General features: G+C 50.8%; 1 protein-coding gene across 6 annotated transcripts in view; it reads right to left on the reverse strand.

Moving 5' to 3' along the window:
• The window catches only part of LOC105693444 (nucleolysin TIAR), a 360,079-nt gene that overhangs the window by 88,682 nt on the left and 251,505 nt on the right, over window positions 1–19,892 (reverse strand). The window contains exon 1 of one of the 6 annotated variants that reach the window (XM_012413380.3): window positions 7,781–8,625. The exons of the other annotated variants lie outside the window; for them this stretch is intronic. Within the exon in view, the coding sequence (XP_012268803.2) occupies window positions 7,781–7,982 (202 nt within the window). The 5' untranslated portion in view covers window positions 7,983–8,625. Of the gene's footprint in view, window positions 1–7,780; window positions 8,626–19,892 lie in introns of those variants that run through there. 6 annotated transcript variants of the gene reach the window in all.

The following is a 19,892-nucleotide window of genomic DNA, read 5'->3' on the forward strand; positions in this document are numbered from 1 at the left end:
CCTCTCAGACTTTATTCTTGAATTTTGTCACGGCGATTCCGGTTCTCCCGTTGCGATTTTATTCGTCCCTCAGCTACGACACCTATTTTTCTACGTTTGTACGGGGAAAATAATATAATTCGTCCACGTGGATCGGGGGGGATCGGGATCGGGGGGGGGGGGGGGGGGGGGAACGAAGACAAAACGCAACGGTCGCGTTTCCAGTCATAGCTGAGCCGGTCGGCGGCGGACAATCACCGCAACTACTAATGGGAATGACACACACCTGAGCTGCGCTAACTAACATTTAGCGTTCGAACATGGGAAACAGTTCCTGTTTGTTTGATTGTTTGCCAAAAGCCCGCAAATATTGGTCAATCCATTTACTATGCGCGGTGCACCGGGTCCCAAATGTATTGCGGCGTTGGTAGAATAGGTGGGTATAGTTATAGCCGGGCGTACGTAACCACCCCGTATAAGGTTCTACCGGGTTTTAGGTGGGCTTCCTGTGTACTTCCCAGGATCGGTATATATATATATATATTTTCAACGTTACGCGAATCATTCGCCGACGAACGAACCGAAGCGCTATTACGCGGAAGTCGCGAGCTAGTTTCCAATGGACCGAGCGCGAAAACTTCCGTCGCTCGCAGCTACGATGTTGATCGAAAAATATTTGAATTTCATTATTATACGCCACGTATAATAACGGTATATGCGATCGACGCGTGGAAGTGTAGTTGCACTTTTTAGGGCGAACGATCCGCTCCGGGGGGGGCCGGGACTTAAGCGGCGAATTTTTTTTCCATCAGCCAAAAATAAATGTAAACTAAATCGTAGGTGAGCGTGACAGGGGGATGAAATCGGTCGCGAAAGACTTTCGTATAAAAAATTTTCCCAACTCTATAGAGAGAGGAGCTGGGATGGGGATATCGCGTGTTTGAGATTGTCTTTAAGGAAAACCCCTGCGCGGAAGGAAGGTGCGTTTAGAATAAACCAGGAGAAACGAGGGGGCCCGGGAGCTCTATCCCTGCGCGTCGGCGAGGCGAGCGAAGAAAAAACGAGGAAGGGAAACGAAAATCTCTGCGGCAAATATGTGTGACGGCGGGCTTTTCTCAGTTACAGCAATAAACGGGGGAACGACGAAATAAGGTACGAGGAGGGCTGAAACGCTGTAAGTCAAATTATCCCAACGAGAATTTATGATAAACGGGTCCTGCACCCTAAGATCATCACCCGAACGGCGCCCCGCAGTCGCGGCCTGGGACGGGGCGATCGAGTCGACGCGTGACGATGGCTGCGGTGAAAAAAAATATGAAAAAAAATACAAAGACGAGGTATGGACCGTAATTACCGGGACGAGTGATTGAAAAAGTGAATCGGTCGGTAGGCCTGATTGGAAAAATTGTGTTTGTCGAGTCAAGGGCGTACGGTTATTTTCTTCTACGACTTCGGATTCAACGTAATTCACGAAAGGAGTAGCGTCAGGGAAATCGACGTGTCTGAGAGAGGGCGGAAGCCCACCGGGGGCCGGAAGAACGAGGGGTAAATTTTACCGGACCGCGGCGAGGGGAGGGTAGGGATTATAATTTACGCGTTACTGTTCGACTAATACCATCGCGGGGGCGGCATTAGGAAAAATTGTCCTCGCAGCCCCCCCCCCCCGCCCCCCTCCCTCGCCCCTCTTTCGTCCCTTTTTCCACGGTCTGTGATAAATTATTGTCCCCAAAGTGGGATTTTCGGTTCATGCCGCTTCCGACTACGCTTCCACGCTATGTAGGGTCGGGGGGGCTTAGCCGGGATTGACGAATTAGTCACGGGCGCGAACGTCCGCCGGCCACCTCGGACTCGGCGAACGCAGTTGAAAACGGAGGGGGGCGGCGTCGGGGCCCTTTTCGTTCCGCGCCCCGTACTTTTCGGCGATCCCGCGCCGCGGGTCGACGAGGACCGGGGACACCTCCCGCAGGACAAGGGCGAACGTCGCGATGCGCTCGCCGCGAACGAGTGCGCACTCATTTCGTATTCCGGTGGACGCTTACACGCCGCCCTATCTATTACCCCCGACTTTCTTCAATCTAGCCGTTTTGCTCGCGTTTTACCGACTTATGGATCGAGCCAGCCAGCCACCCGCCCGGCTTAGCTCGGGTTAGCCTCGTTCGAATTACCTATCTACCTACCGCACAGACTCCGGCTTCTCTACTCTTTCTCCCTCGCTTCGGCTCTATCCACAATTTCTCCTCTCTTCTCTTCTCTTCTCTTCTCTTCTCTTCTCTACAGTCTACGTTAACTCCGGCTCCTAACTAACAGCCTACCCCGTTAGTCCGATAGCTTTCCGACATGGCTGAAAATCACCGACACCTTCTATATCAAACCAACCACCTCCGCCGCACCCGGAGCTGGCCTCTGATTTTCTCCCTCTATATCCTCGGCTCCCTGCTGCCGCTGCTGCTGATGCAGTTGCAATCGCGCAATTCGACTTCCCTTGTCCAAAGCTGATAAAAGTATCGAGAAACCCGTTCTTTGATGTACCTCATAAAGAGATTTGTTAAAAATAGTGAAAAGTTTCCTTTCGCCCTTTTTGTTTTTTTCATCCATCACGGACGGGGTGTTCGAATCGAAGAATCCACCGTTGACGGCGATGCCCCGTAAGAATTAAGGCTACACCGTCGGAGTCGTCGTGTGGGAGGAGAACGTAGACGATAGTAATATGATCGCGGGCATGCGAGAGAAAGTTTTATATACACGGGGCATAAGGTACGAGCTTTACCCGCGGTATGGCTCCAAGTTATGCACATATACCACGGAACAACGAGAAGAGGAAGGAAGGAAAATAGCGGCAGTGGTACCGGAGCTAGCGCGGAGCTATAGAGAAAACATAAACCGGGGGGGGGTGAGTTTCAGGGGGGGGGGCGGGTTGGCGGGTTGGGTTTTATTTACTCGTAATAATAACGTGACACTTGTTCGGAAACTTTGATACGGCGCGGTAGCAGTGGCGGTGACGATATATTTACGTATAATATATATATATATATACCTATACACAGACATACCGGGTATACCGATTAGTTTTAAAAGCATAGCGTGCGATGAAACGTACCTCGTATACCCGGGTTATACCGTATGCCCTACGTAGTTTTACTGCGCGAAAGTTAATTACCAGAGGACACGAATACCTTTAATTACTTTTACCGTAGTAGTTCGGCTGATGGAACTTATTTCGGGCGTTTATTATAAATGCTTTATAAACCACGATTTTCTCATCCGCGTTCAAACGTTGCTCCGTCAAAGGGAATTTCGTCACCGCTGAGAGTAAGCGTATCCCCGTAACGCGTCCCGCAACCGGAAGACGTCGGGGTATGTTTCGGGGTAGGGAAAAGCAAAGTCCGGCGGCGGTTGGACGTAAGACGTGGCGGGGACGAATTCGGGCAACGAAATGAATCGGAGAACCGGGCGACGATTACCGCGGGAACCGAGATCGACCGGTTTGGGGTAGGTCAACTACAGCCGGGTTCGGGGGTCGCGTCGGAGTTACTACACACCGCGAACGGTCTCCTCAAACCCCATGGCGGTAGCAGCTTCGCCGGATATACCGCAGGTACCGTTAGCTATTGGCTGATGGTTTGCACCGTCAACCCGATTTACCACGCTCCGTTGAACGCGCTTATTTATTTATTCATGTATTATATCTATATATACAGCCTTATCCCAGCTGCGCCGCTAACGGAGTCCCAATTTTCAGGAGTCGTAACTTTTTTTTTCTTTTTTCTTTCCTTCTCCTCTCCCTCCTTTGTACGATAAAATGATCGGGGCGGCGGGGCGGCGGGGCGGGGGGGTGTTCGGAACGGATAAGTCGGGTATACGTGAGTCGTGATTTTTTGATCGCTGAAAAAATTATTAGGCACACTTTTACTTTCGTACTTTTACTTTTACAGCCTTTAGCCGGGCGTGGGCGTTCGACATACATTCAGAAAGGTATGGTGTACGATAATAGCGTAGCTTTTAATATCCATGGAACATAAAAGTGCGTTAAACATTTAAGGAGCTTCCCATAATTTCCGCAAGAATTTAAGGGAAATGATTTCGAACAATGAACGAGGTGTACGCGCGTAGGTATGCGTTCGGTAATCGGTGTGTGTAACGTAGGTTTATGCGGAAATATATTTTAATACGGAGGACGCGGATCGGTCGATAATGTTGTACGATAACGGAAATAATTTTCGAACGATTCGAAAGCGATCCCCGAATCCCTGAATTCAATGATCGAAACGCTACGGGGGATTCGCGAAAGTCAAAAGTTGGAATGGTTATACGTACCCCAGTGTAGGGGGGAAAACACGCGTTTCCTGGATTTCCAACCCGCACACGATGTGGTTTTGCGGCGGTAGAGTTGCGTCGTTAGGCTCAGATGAACGCTTTCAGGTGTCGCAAATCGACCAAGTTTTAGTCTAAATTTTGTTCATCATTTCAGTCCTTAAATTTATCGCATTTTCTAGGCGCGCGTGGAACACATACATATATACATACGGATGTAGTTGTTGTGTACACACGCCGGAAAAGAGTCGATCGCGGGCCTCCCCTCGGGGCCATTAATTCATGGTTTTCAAGTAAAATAAATGTAATACTCTCCGAATGACGAGAGAAGGTTATAGATTCAAAGGGGCGACCCGGTGCACGTATTTATGCGTTCGTCGATATTCCTGGTCACGGGATTCAGCGGCCGTTGGAAGCGTAGGACGTAAAATTCTCGGCCCAACTTCGATTGATGGCACCGCGGTCCCTCGCATTACGAGGATCTATTTTTATTTAATTATCTTCCGATGGCGGGTCAACGAACACGCCCAGCTGAAAAGAGGAATTGTGCGATACGTCCGTTCTGCCGACCTTTAAAGGTTGAAAAAAATAATTATACACGCCAGTCAACTTATTATGCAGCGGGTCGACCCCCTACCCCCCCTCCCCTCCCCTGCCACCTCGTACCCCTGGGTTATACTTCATAGCGGTAACACGGCGTAGCAAAAGCGAGCAGACGAAGCGAGCGGCTCTCACTTTGTTGCAAACTATTTATAAACTAATCGTGATTTATTAACCTCCCTTAAACAAAAGGGGGCGCACCACCGCCCGTACTTGGGAACTGCTGGCTGGTTTGCCGTTAGCTCATTGCCGCTGCCGCTGCTGCTTCGTCGCCCCGCACGCTTACGCGACTACCAACTTGTTGTTTTAAGCTTTCATAAATAACGTCGCTGTACGACGGCATCCGTGCGGAACAATTATCAACGGAATTTTCCCCCGAACCCTCCCTCTATTTTTTCCATCAACATCTTTTTCACGGTTTTCCCATTTTTTTCTCTACGCCGATATTCATTCGCTCGACTCCGACCACGCTGTACCACTCGCGATATTTCTCCAAATTTTTTGCCTTCCGTTTTTTTCTTTTTTTTTTTTTTTTCGCACGCAGGTAATATCGTAACTCGGCGTAAACCCTTTCTCGCGTCATTTTACGCTCGTACGAGCGGGGTAAACGAATTCATACGCTATTATTATTAACCGAGCGCTATACTTTCCGCGCGTCCTTGGCGCAAAACATATTTCGAAAGTTTATCCGAACTCCTTTCTCAGATAGCCCCAGACAGACAGGTCGGAGGTAAATCATCGTTTCTTTTTCCTCGCGATCTTTTTCATCTCAACACCAACGCCCTTCGCCACCCACACAACTCGGACCGACACCCTCTCGGGTTACGTAGAGACCCCGCGTGTTGCACCTAAGCTGGTAGTGGTAAAGGTTCGATGGTAGCCAGACGACGCCTTTGCCGCTGCTGCCGCTGCTACACCCGCTATTCGTCGGCCCACGTCTGTGATACCCTGCTTTTGATTTATAAGAATTTGCCACGAACCCCCGTAACGTATGCTATTCCCTCACCCCGGCGAGATCGTGGTTTTCTACGTCTTTATAGTTATGTTCGTTGAAAGCGAGGATCAGCATTCGAGCAAATAATCCTTCGGCGAGCGAGCGAGTGCAGCCGCAGAATTCCCCCTCCCCTTACCATCGTCCGTAGTAAGTTTGATATCAAAGTGAATCGGGAGGAAGGGAGTCTGTTCTTTGTGAGGGTATACCTAGGAGACAAAGGGGCGGCGGGGGAGGCGGGGGAGGCGGGGGAATCGCTAATAGCTCGAGATCGGATTATTGCCTTTATCTTAATTAAAACACAAGGAGGTTCGCATAAGCGTGACCGATCGTAAAGCGTCTTACATTGATTAGAGAAACAATAGCTCGTTAACTCCGTCAGCTACCGGCACCTACGTGCAGTCGTCGCTCGATCACGTTACAGTTGTCGCCACCTTACGCTACGCGTGCTTTCGCACTGGCGCGCGCCTTCCATACGCGCGTGTACACGTGGATCGCTAAGGTGCAATTATCGGGCCCTCGGTTGAATCTCGTTGAAATTTTCAGCGATGCGGGGTTCGCTTCGTTAAGCGGTATTTTCTTCTTCGTTTTCGTTTTCGTTTTTTTTTCTTGTTTTTTTCTTCTTCTTCTCATTTCCTTTGTAAAAATGTGGGTCGAGGGGGAACGGGGGGGGGGGGAGGGGGGGCGGTGGGCGTCGAGGAGCTCGACTCAACGAAATCCGTGTACACGGTCGAGTCGTCGCTTTTCTTCGGGTTGCGTATACATACACACAACTCTTCTTCAGCGGGGTATTCGGGGTCTCAAGTTGAAACGGCGCGCGGCCCGTTTCGTAGCGGTCGTCGCTGGTTAATTACCCTCGCTTACACCGCGCCCCGTTGTACGCCGGCAACCCGCGGTCCGCCCGCGTTTGCGGCGCGACCCCCCGTTGTTCGGGAGTTCGCGCGGGGTTCCGCCTTACGCTCCCCGTTCTTAATTGTTAATTTCGCGTATTATGTTATTCTTTACGAGGCTCGTTAAGGATGGAAATACGTTAAACAGAGCCACGCGGAAATGAGATTTCAGTGAAAGCCGCGCGCGTCCGACGTAGAAAAAAAAAAGTCAGCGAGACTTCGTTCTAATGAAACCGCGGCGACGCGGACAACGTCCCCCGCCGACGATTGCGGCAACGACGACGTTTCGACGCGTCGAGGCAAAGCCCGATGGAAGGCCCACCCCACCCCTCCTCGCCGTTGTTCCGCCGCGTAAGGAGTTTTATTTAGTTCACATTTTTCTAAGGAGGTCGCCGACTCGAACCTCGACGTACGGACGGGATCCGTCGCCCGAGTATCGTCGGTGTATCCGCCCCGCATGTACGACGTACGTGTACGAGAATATTTCGGTCACGTTCGTCCCATCGTTCTCTCTCAAACGCCGGAGCTTGCAACCTCCGGATCTTCCTCGGCTCCGAGTGATATTTTGCCATTTAATCCCCCGGAATCACGGGGACCGACGATTCCCCTCGGGCGCCACTAGCTTCCGGAGAATTCCCCTTAGCAGCTGTGACGGGGGAGAAAAAAACAAAAAAAAGAAAAAAAAAAAAACGGGGGAAAGAAGAAGAGGGAAGGACGGCCGACCGTAATTTTCTAATTTCACTTTCGCGCCTTCTCGTAACACGTAGGACGGCACGTGTATCGGCTCGCTAACTCGCACGAAAATTCACTCGGCCGTGTAATATTCTCACGCGGCGCAATCGACTCGCTCCAACAATAGCCGCGATAGCCCGTACATGTATATGGCGTATCGCTTGCGGAAACGAGCCCGCGATAGCTATACGAGCTGGCGATAATTAGTAAGGCGGTGACGCGGTACGGCGTCGCTCTAACGTCGACGTACGTCTACGCCACGATAACTTCCACTCACGGGGGTTCTGGATGTGCACAGGTGATCCCGGTGCCAGGGATAATTGCGGTGGACCGCCGACTGCTCCCTGCATCGTCTGGAGCGGCGCCTTGGCACGGAGGGATGCCAGGCAGGAATTGGCTACGTCATAGAGTAGGTAAGCCCCGTAGTAACGTCCGGCGCTTCCCATTTTCAGTTTGTTTTTTCCCGGTACCGACGCCATCTCAGCTATCGGATCGTCACCATCCCCTGTCGAGATTTTTCTCACCTCGTCGCGCCCAGGGAGAACTAAAAATATTTCAAATCGCTTCTGAGGTCACTTGAACACTTTCACGAACGATCCGTTTCACTGGCGGCAAAGCGATTCACACACGATATATAAAATTGGAGAAACGATCGATCAAAGCCGTTGGATTCGAAATAGATTTCGAAGAATTCGACGACGCACCGCGAACAACGAAAGCGGCGTAATCCTCACGTGGTGCCGCGTCACTTTGTTAAACACTGTTAGAAGAGGATCGTCGGCGCGAAGAACGACGTTAAAATGGTAGCGACTACCGCTGGACGAGTAGTAAGCAGCGGTAGAGTCCAGGGCAGGGCAGGATGCGGTGTGGTCGGCAGACCGGAAGTTTCGAGCGGAAGCGTCACGAGTCAACGGGTGCCTCTTGTTTGCGATGTGATTGCGACGCGAGTTCGAGGAGATAAACAACGAGCGGCGGCGGCGGCTGCAACGACTCAGAAATGTAGAAACGTTGAAATCGAGTTGCCGCTTCGATCGCCCGCTGACCAGAGGACCGGGTAACGAAGTCCGCAGACTCCGCGCTGCGTAAGGCAGCGACGTTTGGTGCTCGGTTGTTTCAGAACTAAAGCGACTCGCGAGAAGCGAGAAATGAAACGAGAAAGAGTATCGAGCGATAAGAAATTATACGGCTGTTGTGTGTGCGCTCGCTAAAAGTTAACTCGAGGAAGTATAGAATTGCCAACCTGCTAAAGCGACGCAATATCGCATGGTGCACACTTCGCTGTATTCGAATAACTGCGGACTTCGCATACGGTGTACGTCATATCGCGCGGCGGTGTGACCGGCTAACGCACACGATCTCAAAAACCCACCGCCGTCGCCGATGTTTCGACGCGAGCGACACGCGCACACTTTTTCGAATTACGCTCATACGTGGGTAATAACGGTCGACGCGACCGGCGGTCCGCGACGACCGGGGTCTAGGTGCGACCTCGGCTCGCACCCGGTCAACGGCGGATCCGCATGAACTCGGCGATATCGAACCGCAGCGATTCTTCGACATTTTACTTCTCTTCTCAATTTGAGGGGGAAATTTCGCTCCGTTGCGTTCCGCTACCCCCAGCGTCTCTTACGTACGCGGCGTACGTACTCGACGTCGACGTGGGATCTACTCAACAGGTTTCGCCGCAGAGCGTTCCTATTGCCGCGCGGCGGTATCTCCCCGCGGCGGGTACGTTCGGCCGGTGTTCCGGTATTACGAAGTGTAGCGAGTACCCCCCGAGCTTACGCCTCCCGCAGGAATTCGCGGAGCCGTGACGGGAATTCGACATCTGGCCCGTCCAAGTAGATCGAGCCGTACCGATCGATATCGGGAACGATATGGAAAAATAACTCGTTCGCGATAAGTAGAAGCGGCCGGTCATACGGTATCGCGCGTACGACGAACGGGACGCGACGGAGAATCCGCTTGGATTGCAGATTTTCTGCAAGGCGGGCCAGACGTCTCGGAGTTTCAACTATCGCGTAGCGAGGACTGGCATCATCCGCCCCGTGTGGCTGATGCCGCACGGCAACGTCGCCAAAGCGAGAGACGGCCGATGACCCTCCGATTCGCCTCCGATCCTCCGTCGTACCGGAGGTGAGGTTGCCGGCATCCGGGAATCCGAGGGCATCCGGGCATATACGTGCCTCACCCCCCGTCCCCCGCAGTTTCGCCCTCGCCTCCACCCCCCTCCCCCTCTGCCCCCCCGAACCTCCCCTTCGAACCCATAACGGGCGAGTTCTCCCGCGTTTTTGCCGCGGGTTGGCTTGGGAAGCGGTATAAAGCGGGAAGCGGGAAAATGAGACGGGAGGGGGGGGGGGGGGGGGGGGCCGGTAAAAGGGGGGTTTTCGGGGCCGCGGGTGGAGTTGAGCCGGGATCGATGGAGATAATGCCCATTACCCCTAATACGAACTCGCTCGCCCCCGTCCCACAGGCAGCTCGGTGCGATTTGTAACTAACGCTTTTTACCGCACCACGAGTAGCTCCCGCAGAACCCCCCCCCCACCCCTCGCGCCAACGCTATTGATGAAAATTTCGGAATCGATGCCGCGTTACCTCGCCTACCCTCTATGGGGTAGTAACCCTTCCTCTCCTCCCTCCTCCCTCCACCCTTGTACTCCCATGCAGACTATCCGCACGCCCTTTCTAATTTAGGAGAGAGATACGCGCCAGCCAAATCGAGCGATCGTAGTTGACGGATGCGTACCCCAAAGGGGATGAAGCGACACCGAAACGCTCCTCGCTCTCCGATCGCCCGCCGCCTAGCTCCGTGGTAGTGGAGAAAAACGAGAGAGGAAAACGAGATAAATAAAGTAAAGAGAAAATATCGAGAAAAGCGAAAGTTTTCGCATCTTTTTCATTTCGCGAAAATTTGTATTCGTTATTTTTCATCGGGGTCTACCGATCTAATTGGTATCTTTGCAATTACATGCAAAAGGGCTTTTCATTTACTCATTCATTGACGATTTTTTCTCTCCTCTCCAGAGCCCTTGATCTTTCGACAGCTTACGAAGAATGGTACGGTGTTTCTCGGACTGGGTGTAGGTCATCGATATAACGCTTCATAAAAAGTGTTCGGTGGTCCAAACGCGAAATGGAGCTTATTAATCAATTAGCCCTCCCCCCCCCCCCCCCCTCCCTCACACTCCGCAAACATCCCCTTGGCGGAAAATCGCTTCGCTGTTATATATATACGTGTACGACTGTGAAAACGAACGTTCTACAAATTTCAGAGAGTCGAACGCGTGCCGCCGGTACGGGGTGGTCCGGTCCCTCCGTTCGCCTTCCCTCCGGGCAAAGGGGTAAATATTGTTTCTTTCATCCTACGCTCAGGCTGCTGCCGTTGCGTTTCGTTATACGAAACCCCGTGGAGAACGGGAGCGACCAGCCTCCCCCTGGGCGAAAGAGTGATTTTGGTCTTGGCACTCGGCGGTAGGTACTATCCGCGATCAAAGAGGCGACCTTGAACCTCCCCCGAAGCGACGAGCTGATGAAAGTAAGAATTTAATCGTCTACTCCCGCGAATCGCACGTGTTCTTCAAACGAACGAATCGCGACGGCAAATGACAACGGTTGAAAGAAAATGTTTTCAACTCGGCTGTTTTCGAGGGATTTTCTTTTTTTTTTTCTTTTTTTTTTTTTTTTTCCACACATCAGGTGTGCGACAATAATCTTTTCGGTTCATCGTCGATTCGTCGGTCTGTAGTCGAGGCGGTTGAAAAAAAGTCGGAAAACACTCGGAGCTTTCGACGGACGCGACGCACGCGTCACGGGTACTCGAGCAGGTACTTTTAGTTTTCGTTCATTTTTCCCTTCTATTTCTACAGGAAGTTGGCGGAGGATCGAGGGACGCTGGTGAAGACGTGAGTGCATTTCACAGCGGGAGAGCACCCTTTGACGAATCGCAAAGCACGCTGTGCCGGAAACCGGAGTATACGGGGGACGACGGGAGATGGAAGAGAAGAAATAGATGAAGAGGGAAAGTAAAGGGAAGTTAATGCGACTCGACGGCATCTTCCGGTATATCCGACCTTTCCCGACAAGTAGATCCCTATTAGTCGGGATTAGTCGAGGCACTGGTTACCATTGTCACTATTATCGCTATATTCGCAACGGTCGAAAGGAGAAGATCTAACGGCCGGCTAATCTCCAGGGTCCGACGTTAATTTTTCGCCATTTCGCAACCTCCCTTGGTACCTAGCCCTATACACGGACGGACGGGAATACAGGATTTCTGAGCCTCCGGAGTCTCCGGGGTCTCCGTTCCCCCATTTTTTCTACTACCCGGAAGAGATTAATTCAGGGGGTGCGGTACGCAATTCAACCGGTAACAACATTAACGGGTATTATTATTTTCTTCCTTTTTACTTTTTATTTCATTCGTTTCTTACTTTATCAGGGTAAGCTCGTCTCTGGGGGATTTTTAATCAAGCAGATCTATCGGAGAGTGCTCGTATAATTCGCTTCGAGTACAATAATTCAAGTTCAACTCGAGTGCCGTAGGATCTCTTCAATCTCGGAGCGTAGCGAAAGCTCACCGCGAAGCGCGCAAGATGAGAGCCAGTTGTCACAACAGACCGCCGCACCAGCCATCGAAATTCGGCGGAAACGTTTTTCAAAGAAAATAAAATATTGAAATTTTATTTCTATCCACTTTGTGTCGCAAGTATCCGCGCTTACTTTCTCCCTAGATTCGATAAAACCATTCCAAACGAGAACGGTACAAACAACGTTTCTAAAAAGAGAAAATCTCCGTTGTTATAATACCCTCCCGATACCGGCGAAAAAAAAAAAATAAAAAAAATGAAAATAAAAGAACAAACCAATAAACAGATTCCCGTTTTTAAGTGGTGTATGGAATATACATCCCTCTCATAAATGGCCTCGTTCCCTCCCCGAAAACAAGCAGGCAGCGCTATCGCTAAGCCCCTCGCGGACGAAGGGAGATCCCGTATTCCTAATCGGGATACCTTTTTTCGCCGATCTGAAATCGTAAATAACATATTCCCGGGTTATCATCGGCCTCGGCTTTCGATCGTTGATTACAATATTTGCGGACAATGCAACGGGCGAATCCGCCGAAAATTCTACGGTCGCGTCGTCCCCATTTGATTACATCCGGCAGCACGCGCTCCGCACCGGTACGACGTTATACGTATAGTTCTCCCTATACGTATATCCGTGCTTCGCGTAAGAACACCCGGGAAAAGATACGCGCGGTATTCGCACCGCGCACTACAAGGTATCAAGTTCGATATAAAAAGGATAGCGGAGTGGTTGTCGACGGCTAAGTGGGTTTTATGTTCCCAAATTTAAGAGGTTGAGCCCGGCGAGGTTCACGGATGCTGCTGATCAATATGCTAATATTTTGATGCTTCCGCCGGTGGGGCACGGGGGGGGGGGGGGGGGGGGGGGGGGGGGCCTCGACGAAGGGGGTGGAAGGTTCGCGGCAATCGAGTTACATTTTACGAACAAACGCACGGCGAGTCGAAGGAGCGTGCGTAACGCGAGAAGGGCGAGAAGGGAGCGGGTACCGGGGGAGATCGTCTCCGAAATAATGTACATACATCCGTATACCGTACGGTTCGCGTATACGTATACAGTTTGCGTATATCATGCGTTCGCCGTTCCACATCCGCATCGAGGATGTCACCCCGTTCTCCATTCAAACTCAGCGCGGCCGTACGACCTCCAGCCTCGATATGTTAACGAGTAAAGTTTATCCCCGTATTTATTACCCTTAGGTATATACGTATATACACCGCGCCCAGCCATCGGAGGAGTCGCGGAGTCCTATCTTAGCTTAATGCTCGCACGACTCCCCGCTACCCTCGTAGGCCCGGCCATGATGTTCCGTCGCTCATGTGTGGCCCTCGTCGCGTCGACTTGGCTCGGTTTCCTTTCGAGGGCAGTAAACCTCCGACGATCGGAAGACGTGTCGGAGTCGTTTGCGTTACGTGTGCGTAAGTACGAAAGCCGTGCGGTGTACGTACGTACAACGGGAGGAATTGAACCGCCAAAGTTTGAAGATAATTAATATACACAGGTATGGAAACGCACATAATAAGGGCGGAGGGTGCGATTTACGTTACGTTATGTAGTCGGGTTATGGAGCGTTACGGACTACTGTGCGGATAATTCGCAACCCTTATTATCCGGAAGTGATAATGTATCAGGTATATGACTAACTAATTGCAAGTACCGCGTTTCCAGCTTCAATTTAGACGGTGGTAGTTTATGGTGCAACGGAATTTTCCGGGAGTTATACCTGAGAGGCGCAATTATAGACATTATTCTTGAGAAATTGGAGTAGCGAGAAGGCTGTGTGTGTGGGAATTTGTGCCGGGCACGGGGAAGCTCAGAATTTTGCCACCGCTCTGCCGGGGGCGGAGGGCCAAAGGCTGATATTTTCCTTCGCGATCGATTTAAGCTGAATGCAATCGTTGGCCATGGTTTACTGGACCGTTCGAACGGCTCTGCGCCAGTAACTGTTCCAGTTCCGCTTGAAAATCGTCGGAACCGTCGAGTCGAGACTATCGATTTGCACGAAACTAGCCACCGGAAGACCAACACCGGGGAAAGACCGGGCACCGGATTAATGCCACGAAAATAAACGAAAGAATGATTTCGAATGAAGAAAATTCACCTCAAATTGGTTTTGCCGTAAATATACTTTACCCCCGAATTGAGGGAGATTAGAAAACGGAAGCGAAACAGGGAGGCGCGAAGTGCGAAAAATTATCAACGAAGGTGTAGAGAGGACACGTAGGTCAAAACGGAGATTCGGTGCACACGTAGGTTTTTGCGACGCATTGTTCTTCGGCTGTCTGTGCGGGAGGCGACGTCGACACGTTGGTAGTTTCCTACGTTCGTTTCCTCGGGTGGTTGCGCGGAGGCTCGAAACTCCGGTAAGTCTAGATTCTCGAGACTCGAGTCTCGAGTCGAGTCCGACGTTGCTGCTGAGAGTGGGTAGCGGGTGAGTCTAGTGTTCGGAGTAGCGCGTGGCTCGGCGGCCGTAAAGATAAGTGTTTTCGGAACGAGGCCGAGGGACGGAGCGACGGTTGCAGCTGCAGGAGCAGCGGCATCGCCAACTGCGCACTACGCACCCCGAACGACGCGCGTTAACTATTAACGACGGGTCGAGCCGGCGAGTGGAGAGCCGACGAGTTGAAAAGGGTGAAAACGAAAAATAAGCGAGGCGGTGAAAAGAAATAGAAAGAATAATAGCAGAGAGAGAGATGAGGGACTCGAAAAATATGAGGAGATGAAAAATCGCGGGCACCTTTTTTTTTTCTGGAAGGGTCGTCAACGTTTCACCCCCCCTTCCCCGCATACGGTATTTGATTTGGGAAAGTTTCGGAGTTACATAAGGTAACGTTAGCGGAAAATCGCTAGTGGAAATGTTGGTCGCCGTTTGACGAGCCTCCAGAGAGCCCCTGTGCGGTAAATGTGCAGTTGCCGGTGAGCTTCTCCATTAGCGGACGAAATTCCATTTCCACTTTTCGGGTAAAGGGCCCGGAACGAATCCCACGCAAAATATTACAGGCGAGGGTAGGGCGATCTTCAAAGCGCATTCGATACTCGCTCCGTACAGTTTCGCCTTTTCATCCCTCGGCGAGTTCTACTCGAAACCGACTAACTCGTATACCATCGTTTTCTCACGTGCAAATGTTCCGGCGATACTCGCGTTTGTTTGTATTCGGTCGGGTGTTGGCTCACCTATGTCGACCTCTTCGAGGCGCACGGGGGGCAGGGGTCCGGAAATATCGGAGGAGGGGCAGACGCGGGGTATTCGCAGACACGGGGGAACCATCGCGTCCCCCGTCCCCCGTCCCTCGCTCTTTTCTTCTCCGCCACTTTCTTCGCGGGCGGCTTATACCGCGCGCGAGAGCAAACCGCTTGATATCTTCGCACATTCAGTTTTTACGGCTTCGAGCGGTCCAAGGGAAAATGGGGCCTCTAAGCGTCCACGGAGGACTCGTTTTCAGCTAAAACAATATCATTTCACCCGCTGGCTGGCTGTACTCTCCGAGTATTGCGTCCACCACCCTCCCTCCTCCCTCCTCCCTCTTCCCTCCTCCGTCACCCTCGCGCTTTCAACTCCGACCGAGATCTACCGCGGCCTTCGCGCTCGCTCTCTCGCCCCTCTCCGACCCCCTGACCTCCGGCGCGTCCTCCCGCCAACCTCGATCAACTTTAACTTGGCGCAGCAAATTTTCGAGAGCCGTTTTACGAGTTGCTCGCAGCCACTCTGGGAATAGAAATAGGTCCGGCGCGTTGGCAGACATCAACCGCGACGCGGAAAAGTTCTGATCAATTTTTAGAGGCATGAATATCGGTGGGTGTACGTACACTCAGGTAACGCGAGTGTTATGGGGACCTAGAGTTTACCCCCGTACGCGGCCACGAATCGTAAAGGTTCTTCCTCGTTGCGACGCGTAGATACAGCCCGACGGTAACGCCCGATGTCAGGGGTAGTTTTAATGAGATCGACAGATGTTTGTTTGAGCGAGTCAAGTTTCGCCGTCGCTATCCTCTTTTCCGTTACATTTCCCATTTTCGTTCCGCTCGACCGGCTTTTCGTAAGCGGTCGTTTTTTTTTTTTTTTTTTTATTTTTTTTTTATTTTTACTTTTGGTTCTTCTTATTTCGTTCGTTTTTATTTTTCCCTCCATCGAGACGAGAAACGATAAAGTTGACGACATGCGTTCATAATCGATGGAGCTAACGCGTTACCCCCCGAGCCATTCGGAGTTTTTGGGAATTTCGATCGGAATAAAGTAAACCGAGATGACAACCGTATACGACGTGAAACGGCAAACCAGTGAGACGAAGGAGGGCGGGGGGGAGGTGAATGCGAAAATGCGAATGCGAAGAGGAAAGAATAAAAAAGCGAGCGAGGCCTCGGCCACCCTCGACGGCACCTTCGCCGTCGGTGGTGCGGTGTAGGAAAAACCACTTAAAAGCGAGCAAAAGGCAATACCACCCTTAATATTTCTTACTCCCCTGGGCTTATTTCTACCTACCAGTGTTTTATGCCCTATGCCTCGTGCCTCGTGCTTTGCACTTTATTCTCTGCTCTTCTTATTTTCTTTTCTTCTCTTTTTTCGCGGCTTATTTTCTCGTTTCTACCACCGCCGCTGTTCGTCGTATACGTTCGTTCGTTCGTTCGTTCGTTCGTTCCTCGCTTTACGTATAACCACCGCGCAGATAAAAATCCTACACCCCGAGTCCACCGACTACCGCGGAGCGTAACGTGTCGAATTTTCCACGGAGAAAACGACGAGTTCGCCTACGTTTCGCAGGGAGAGCGGGGGGAACGGGGGGAGGTCCGATCCCCCCGACTCGTGAGAATTCTTCGGGGCTCTTCTTGTTTTCCCAACGATCACAACTTATAACCTTTAGTGCGCAACTTGTGACGTAAACAAACCCCCTCGGCGCGTTTTATAAGTTTTGAACGTCTACTTTGCGCCTCTCACACGTCTCAACGTCAATCGAGCGTTCGCTACTTTTCCACCTTTCCGATACCTTCGATACCTCGCACATCCGTTTATACCTTCACGTATAGATATAAACAACACGCGGACAACTGCGACACAACTGCGGAATGAAACTTCGAGGAGTTAAACGAAACATAAATTGTTTTCACTTTACTTCAAGAGTCGTTCATCCGGGCGAAACTTATACCCGTATCACTTCTATCACTCCGCCAAGCGTTTTATCAACGCTTCCCGCTAAAATACCGACTCGCGTTCTACGGGGATGTTGTTCGTGCTTTGACACATGTGAAAACAAAAAAAGAAAAAAAAAAAAAAAATGAAAAAAGGTACGGGTGGGAATATAACTTTGGCGATGGGGGATAGCCGGGAAAAATGCGTGCGAATCGGTTAATCACCGATGGAATTTTAGGACAGCGTCATTTTTTTTCGACGACAGAATCGAAACTTATCGCACAAATCACGCTTATCCCCGCTGTCTCTTCTATATTCAACCCTGATTTTTTTTCCCATAATTATTGTTTTTTTTTTTTTGTTTTTTTCTCTACTACCTTCGGCCGATCCTCAAAGGACCGTTATTCCCTGGGGATTTGATGAGACTTAATTTATTCTATCCTATTCCCGTGGATAACCAGAAGAAGTCATAGCAAAGTTGGGGATCTGATTCCCGGCAGATATAAACCGAGAAGTAATATAAGAAGAATAGGGAGAAAAATAAAATCGTAAAAAGCTCTAAGCACCAGTCCAGTCGATTCTTTTAGTTAAAAATATATAAAATTCTTCAGGTAAATATCAGAGGGGTTAGATAACGATATCTAACTCGGAAGTAGTTGTGGGCAGAGAGAGGGCTGACTAATATCTTGGTGAAATGTTTAAATTCCCTCATTGTGTGACCCAGTGAATTCGAGCCCCTGAATTAGCAGATAATATTCTATCTGGCACGCATACGTCGACGGCGCGCGTCGGCTCATACCTACTGGAAGTTAGAGGCGGGTTATAAGTTTTAGTTTCGGAAAAGCGTTGGGGAGGTTTCGTGCCTTTTTTTTTTTTTTTTTTTTTTAATTTTTTTCTCTCTCCAACCGGAGAGTAGAATTCCTAGTTTTCATCGCGTGCATAAGCGGCGTTTTACGAGGCGATGTTGTCGTTGCAAGATCTCCGCTACCGCGCGCGTGCTACGCGAACCGAAAGACTTCTCTTCCGCAATGGTAGGGGACATCGGGCCTCCGGGGCTCGGAGTAGGGGGAGGAAATTCGTGACCACAGCTGACTGCCTCCCAGCATTCGCGTTACGCTACGAGCGATATATTTTCCGGGTTAAATCCTCCTCGCCCCCCCCCCCCCCCCCCCCCACCACGCCGCCGCCGCCGCGTCGGGGTCGACCCTTCCTTACGGAAGAAAAGGTGGAACCACCACCTCCTCCACCCTCGGCTCCTCCCGATCGGAGAACGCGTGCGACGGCTGCTCGGCTCAATTAGCAAGGAGACCGTTCGTCCCGTCCGCGAGATCGATTAATTTACAGAGCGTTTTATGAACCGGGCTGCTGCGCTATTGTCTATAGGCACACGTGGGGGTGGGGGGGATGCGGAGGGTAAGTATTCCGAATCTCGGGTTTCGTTTGCCCTCGGTAAAAACTATAGCCCGCGTGTCGTCGGTGAGTTTAAATATTGAAGTTTGCTCTTCATGGCCCTTTTACCCTACCCTCACCGATGTTTCTGACTTCGCCGTGACTCGCACCCTGCAGCACCCTTCACTCTCCACTTTTTACTTTTTACTCCTCACTCTTTACCCTTTGGCTTCGTGCTGGAGTTGTTGCCGCCGCTATTGGATGAGGATGTATGTATAGATATAGGGTGGGTATAAAGTACACGAATAACAGCGTCGACACGCCGCGCTGTGCCGAGTATCGAGTTACTTCGCGGCGATCAACGATCTGCAGCAAGTCTCTCCCTCGTTTCAGCTTGTTTTTTTTTTTTTATTTTTTACGTTTTTTTTATGTTTTTTTTCTTCACCCCGTTCGGTTTCCTCATTTTCACCCTGCATCAAACCGGCCCCCGCGAGCTCGTGCAACGTTATAAGGGCGAACGTGTTTTCCGTTGATAGCGTGAGTGATCTAGTTAGATTGCGTTAGGCTAGGTTACCACCTCGTGTATTTCCCGAAAGGTTGCGTGTACGAGACCCGCGAGCATTCCACGGTGACAAAGTCACGAAGGTCGGTTTTGGTCCTCGGTCAATCTCGGGGGAGTAGCGGGAAAACCCGAGAGGATATCTAATACTCACCCCGTCTTTGCACACCTATATATCACGCCCACAAGGGCGAATAACGACGACGGTATAGGGTGAAAAAAGTTTCGCGGACAGAAAGACCGCGGAAGGGCCGCAAAAAAGAAATGTTGAAAAAAAAAAAAAAAAAAAGGGTTGCCCTCTTTTTCCTTTTCTCTCCACCTTTACACGCGGCGAACGCTCCGCGTGCGCCGCGGAAGATTAGCGGGGTGTTTAATTCGACGTTGTTCGTTTGTTGTGTAGATGTATGCATAATGGTTAGGAGGTTAAATTGTGCCAATTGTCGGTCGCCCCCGCTTTCAACCCTCCGAAATCTTTTCCCTTCGTTGCCCTTTACAAACCCGCCTTTTTTCTTTATCCGGTTTAAAGGTATACGGGAAGTTGTAGAATTCGGGGGGCAGTTACGTCCTCGGGGGAGTGAAATAAACGTGGATACGAGCACGGGATATGGATACACCGTTCGAGGCCTACTTTGCGAAAGATATCGCTGCCGACGCGAAGAGGGAAATTAGGGAAAATAAAATAAACCTTTTTCAGGGAGAAGCTAAAAAAAAAAAAAAAAAGGGGGAGAAGAA

The sequence above is a fragment of the Athalia rosae genome, chromosome 1 (assembly GCF_917208135.1).
Source record: "Athalia rosae chromosome 1, iyAthRosa1.1, whole genome shotgun sequence".
NCBI classification, from domain to species: domain Eukaryota; kingdom Metazoa; phylum Arthropoda; class Insecta; order Hymenoptera; family Athaliidae; genus Athalia; species Athalia rosae.